The sequence below is a fragment of the Neomonachus schauinslandi genome, chromosome X (genome assembly GCF_002201575.2).
Source record: "Neomonachus schauinslandi chromosome X, ASM220157v2, whole genome shotgun sequence".
Lineage (NCBI taxonomy): Eukaryota > Metazoa > Chordata > Mammalia > Carnivora > Phocidae > Neomonachus > Neomonachus schauinslandi.
Genome location: NC_058419.1, coordinates 117056399 through 117062272, shown reverse-complemented (window position 1 = coordinate 117062272; position 5874 = coordinate 117056399). Strand labels below are relative to the sequence as shown.

Genomic DNA, 5874 nt, shown 5'->3' with positions numbered 1-5874 from the left:
CGCTGCAGGAAACAAAGCAGCCTGTCCCCTCACATGCTTCCTGATGATTCTCAGGCGCAGACTTGGGGGACCGGAGTGGGGGGAGTGGGGTGGTGGTGGTGGTGTGTGTGTGTGAAGACTTTTATGAAACCCTTAGCACAAATAACAGACAGTGGCTACCGGCTGAGTTATCACAAGGATGGATCTCTAAGCTCAGTTTCCCCATCTGTAAACCTCTCCTCATGGAGGGGGGGGGCAGCAGAGGGGAAAGGCAGAAGCAAACGTAAAGCACCCATGACCGTGTCCGGCTCTTACAAGGCATGAACCAACGGGGGTTGTTAGTTTTTATTTGCTATAAAACTAACAAAAGCTCTCATTTTTACTGGTACTTTTTAAGAGAAATGACGAATCTAAAAACCTCCAAAATTTGCAATTCCAAACACTAAACATTATATTTTTCCCCTCAACTTTCCATCCTAAATAACAATAATACAGAACACTTACTAAGTGTCATGCACTGTCCTAAGCCTTTATAGGGCTCCCCATGAGCCCCATGAGGTAGGTTACTGCAATGATCTCATTTTACAGATGAGAAAACTCAGGCCCTGAAAAATTAATTCACATGGCCAGGGTCACACAACCCTTAAAAATATTCCTTTAGTTTGCGTTCTCCTTCATCTGCCTCCCCCCACTTCGGGCTCTCTCTGGGTCACTGACCAGGGGCAAGGCAAGCCCAGTATGGAAGACTCTCTTCCTTTTAACGAGTCCCCTTCTTTTTTTCTGTCAATATCTAAACACAACAGAAGGCAGCTTGCTACCAGACGAGAAACATTCTCCAGGCATTTCCAAATTTCCACTCCTCTGTCTCTTCTGGAGACATGGCTCTGTAAGGCCTAAGCCTTTCTAAGGAAAAGGCCTTGGGGAGAAGCAGCACTGGGTTGGTAGTGGCCTTCCTTTGTATCCAGAGACACCCGGGAGGAAAGAAGTGATTTCTGACGGCAGCTGGATGAGGCAACATGGAATCATGGAACTTAGAGACGGTGTATCATGCAACTGCCCGCTGCCATGGGCCAAAAATTCATTCTGCGTGATCCTTAAAGAGCTTCCCCAGTGAAGGGAGCTCTCAGGCCAGTCAGCTAGGGTAGGGTCAGGGGGGAGGTGTAACCAGAGAGGTGACATCCTGTTTGAAGAGCAGAATGGCCGTCACCCACCAGAGCATGAACTGAGGAGCCAGACAGTCACCTGCCCCTGCCCCCCTTCCCGCCTCCCCCCCCAAGAAGGAAGTCAAGTGGATAAAGAAATGGGGAAGTCCGAGCTGCTCCTGCAATGGCTTTTGAGGGTCTATCTAACACTTGACTTTAATCCTCACGGGACAAAAGCCTCTGCCATAAACACGATTAGCAAGGGGTTTCTGGAAACATTTCCTCAGGATGAGGAAAGGGATAAAAAGTATTGTGTGTACTGCTTTGCGTCTCAAAATAATCTCAACTAGGTCTTTCCCAACCCACGGGTCTTTTTGCTCTCATGTGCCATTTGCGGGCACAGGGCACAGTATTCGCGACTGATTCCAGCGGCAAGGGGGTCGGTCACTGGTACTCACAGGCAAGGTGCCATTTTGAAAACTGCTCTTCTCTACCGAAATCTCCCATATTTCCGGATGTAACTTAGAAGTGCCCTTCAAAAACATCTTGTGCTGAAAAGGTTCTCTTCAAAACAGAGTGAGATTGTTACATTTTAATCTTTCGATTTTAGAGATGATGGGATTGCAGTCTTTGGCACTGGACACGGGCCTCCTTAGCAATCGCTTTTATATTTAGGAAAATAAGGAACAGGAAAGTAAAAGAACTTCCTTATTGTCAGGCAGCAAGTCAATGGCAGAGCTTGAACTTGACTTATTTTTCAAAACGGGGAGGCGTTGTACGCTATAAAATCCAGATAGATTAACCTCCAACCAGCAAATATTCCGGTTATTTGATTCGGGTGCTCACAAAAAATTATAGCGATGAAAAAATACGCATGTTACAGTGAGGAAACTTTTGAGAAGAATCACTTAAGGGTGCTTTACCTCCCACCCAATTTCAGGAGAAGCCTGGTGAGGAGACAAAGAGGGCCGGGGTGGGGCGGAGGCCCTCGGCTGGCCCGAAAGCTGAGTCACAGGAATCGCACCCCTGCAGTGGGCGAGGCCCTCCAGCGCGGCCACCGCACCCTCGCCCGGGGATGTCCGCGCCAGACAAAGCCAGCTTCGCAGTAAAGGAATGCCTGTCCCCCTAGGTACCACCCAGACCCTTAGTTATCATGCCTCGGTCCCCAAGAGCAGGTTGGCGCGGCTGTTGCAAAAATCCATTAGGATAAAATAGAACTAAGGAGGGACAATGCATGATGCAGGAAGTGCTGGGGGGAGGGGGCTTTGGCTCCTTTTAATTTTCCGCCGTCGTTGCGGTTAGGGTGCACTGGTGCACGCGGGGGGGGGTCCCCCAAACGCCAGGCCCGCCTCCCGACGCCGGGGCCGAGGCGAGGCGCGAAGGAGTTAAGCGGGGCCATGGGTGACGTCACCTCATTTACATACGAGCGCGCATATAGCTGCGCGCCGCGCGCCCCGCCCGGCATTCGGCGGCGGCCACTGAGCGGATCGGATTTCACTTGCACGCGCACCTCGCTCCGGTGAGCCCCGGGGCCCCTGACTCCTACCCTCGGTCCTTTCCCGCCCGGCGCCCGCGCTCGCCTCTGGGCGCCCGTCTCCCTACGGAGGCATCCCTACAGCCGAGCCCAAAGGGTCCTCCCGGGGAAGCCTGCCTGCCTTGGGGTCTTGGGGATGCCAAACCCTTCCAGATGCTGGGGAACGGGGTCGGGAGCTTGGTGATTTAAAGACAACCCCCCCCCCCCCAAGCCGGGGGTTTGGGCGGGCCGTTCCGGGGGAAACTTTTTTTTTTTTTTCCTCCCGCCCCGGGCATTCTGCACTGCCTCTTAGGCGGTGATTAATCAGGAACAGAAAAATCCTTTGTTCCGACTCACACCCACCCAAGCCCGAAGCTTCAACAATTACGTTTTTTCTGTAGTCTCTGATGGCTTCTTGGGCCGTATCTGTCCAGATTTAAGGTGGCTGGGCTATACTGTGAAATGGGGGTGGGGGGGCAAACCAACCCTTCTTGCAGGGGAATGTGTGCGGGGGTTGCCGAATTGCCCCTAAATACAGATCAAGCCTGGTTTATGGGGTGTGGGGCAGCTCGGTGCGCCGCCGGCTGCATTGTTGAGCGCGAGTGAGGAAGCAGTAGGGCGGTGGTCGGGGGCGCCGGCTGCAGCTGCCGCCTTTGTGAGCAGAGAAGAAAAGCAGCACGGGCCCACATGTTTGGAGGAGACTCATGGAAAATGGAAGCACTGTGCAGCCTCGGCTTCATTTTAAGAATTTTTACTCGATCCCGCCATCCGCGCCCCCGACCTGAAATGGCTTCACTATTTACTTCTAGCCAGATTTTAATTTGCAAACATTGTAACTGACAAACCCACGTCATCATTCGAAAGGTTCTCCTCCTGATGGGAGGGCGATCTTTCCAGTTTGGCCCCCCGCATTTGGAAATAATGAAGAGGGGTTCTTTTTCTGTGTAGAAAGAGGAAGAGCTGTAGCCTTGAATGAAAGCGGAAGGAGGCAGAGGTGGGGTTTCAGGCAAGGGATGTGAGGGCAGAAGCGCATTTCTGAGCCGGGAGAGAGAAGGGTGGGTCGCTTGCTCGATCTCACCCTCCCTCTTGGCTTTGTATATGCAGCTTCCTCTGCAACCATGTCTGACAAACCCGATATGGCTGAGATTGAGAAATTCGATAAGTCGAAATTGAAGAAGACAGAAACGCAAGAGAAAAATCCACTGCCTTCAAAAGAAAGTAAGCGCCCCCCCCTCCCCCGCCATTAAGAAAAGGCTGGGCGGGAGGGAGGATGGGAGGGGCTGGGAGAAGGACCTGGACTGGGAAGGGAGGGGGCGGGGGGAGGCGAGGGAGTGCGGGGGAGGAGCTGACAGTTTTTATGATGAATGTGGTCTGGAAAGGTTAATTAAAAATTGTTTTGCAGCCAACAAACAGGGCTTTAATAATTTAACAATAATGGGATGTTTGGTATACTATATTAATATGCAGTATTATTTTATGTTAAAATTTTTTAATGGCCGTATTTTCGCGATGGGACGACTTGATACTTGGCGGATTTTTATGATATGGGAAGACACTGTAAACGAAAAGTACGATAATCTTACACTAGGGTGTACTGAGTCTGCCTAATGAGCTCCCTCCATTTTTTTTCTTTTTTTTCTTTCCTGTCACAGCGATTGAACAGGAGAAGCAAGCAGGCGAATCGTAATGAGGCGCGCGCCGCCAATATGCACTGTACATTCCACAAGCATTGCCTTCTTATTTTACTTCTTTTAGCTGTTTAACTTTGTAAGATGCAAAGTGGTTGGATCAAGTTTAAATGACTGTGCTGCCCCTTTTCACATCAAAGAATCGAGAACTACTGACAACGAAGGCGCCTGCCTCTCCCATCTGCCTGTCTGGCTGGCAGGGAAGGAAAAGAACTTGCATGTTGGTGAAGGAAGAAGCTGGGTGGGACGACAGTGAAATCGAGAGTAAAAACCAAGCTGGTCCAGGGTGTCCTGCAGGCTGTAAAATGCAGTTTAATCAGAGTGCCATTTTTTTTTGTTCAAATGATTTTAATTATTGGAATGCACAATTTTTTTAATATGCAATAAAAAGTTTTAAAACCTGGCTGGTGTGCCTGTTTGGTGTCTGGAGGGAGCGGCTTCCTGGCAGATGAAGTCTTTACAAAAGGGCCAACAGTGGCCTCACTGGGGGAATGATAAATAACAAACATCTGGTAGTTGGGAAAATCGGAGAGTGCGTAGAAATGAGTTTCATCCAGGTATGTGAAACAATACTTCATGTGTACTAGGTGATTGGAAGGTTATTTTTTTAGGCTGCTGGAATTCCTAGTGGGAGTCCTAGGAAAACTGCTAAAAATATATTTGCAGTTCTGGCCTTTTCACAGGGTTTGCTAAGCCAACACAATTAATTGCATCTGATGGAGAAAATGAAGGCGCTGGCAATTCACAGCACGGTATTTGTTTCGGGTATCAAACCGAACTTGGTTATTAAGCCAATTACCAGCGTTGACACAATGAGGATCTAAGCAGTTTGTCATAAGGGAAAAATTTTAACAGCTGCTTTGTAAAAATTCAAGACGTGCTTCCTTGCCTAATGGCTGGTTCCAATATTCAAAATTGCTTTCATAAAATGATCTCTGCACTTAATGATTAATGAATATAATTTTAAAAGTATTGAGTCCTCAATTTGGATAATGAGAACAATCTTTGGATTTCAAGGACACTAGGATGAGGATGAAATTTGTGCTTAAATCCCTTAGAATTTAATTGGTACACCTCAAGGGTTTGCCTTTCTTGAGGCTGCCTTTCTTGAGGCTGATAACTCCTCAAGAAGTACGTGTTTTAACTGGTGGGCAAAAGCCAAGCCCTTTTTCTGGACATTATGTACACAAAGGGGAACGAGGCGTCAGCTTTTCAAAGTAAAAGGGATGTCCTCAAACATCCTTAATGGATTCCTCTGTTCTGTCAGGGTGCAAGTTGTTTTTTTTCAAGAATAGTATGCCTTTTCTTAAATGGAAGCATTTAAGGATGACCGTTCACCCAGTATCTCAGCAAATGTCCAGGAGCTCAAACACTGCCCCCCAACCCCCAAGACTGAAGAAAGGGCCCTTTTGGAAGGAGAGGGTGGAGGGCAAGTTGATGAGTATTAAACTGGTTGATTTCGTTTCCTTTGCTCAACACTTATTTCGAGAAATGCACAGGAAACCATTTACCTGTGGTTTAGGCAGTCAACCAGACCATCAGCTAGAGGCGG

General features: G+C 48.7%; 1 protein-coding gene across 1 annotated transcript; it reads left to right on the top strand.

Annotated features, from left to right (window-relative positions):
* Positions 1-2586: 2586 nt before the first annotated feature.
* Positions 2587-4725, top strand: TMSB4X (thymosin beta 4 X-linked). Its single transcript, XM_021682361.1, has 3 exons — positions 2587-2640; positions 3739-3852; positions 4287-4725. The coding sequence occupies exons 2-3, from the start codon at positions 3753-3755 to the stop codon at positions 4319-4321; spliced, it is 135 nt and encodes a 44-aa protein (XP_021538036.1). The 5' UTR covers positions 2587-2640; positions 3739-3752; the 3' UTR covers positions 4322-4725.
* Positions 4726-5874: the final 1149 nt, after the last annotated feature.

What these genes read in the sequence shown, in the direction of transcription:
- TMSB4X (XM_021682361.1), top strand. Translation starts at nt 3,753, where the DNA reads ATGTCTGACAAACCCGATATGGCTGAGATTGAGAAATTCGATAAGTCG. An exon ending in TCCACTGCCTTCAAAAGAAA is followed by an intron (nt 3,853 to 4,286) that starts GTAAGCGCCCCC and finishes TTCCTGTCACAG; the next exon opens with CGATTGAACAGGAGAAGCAA.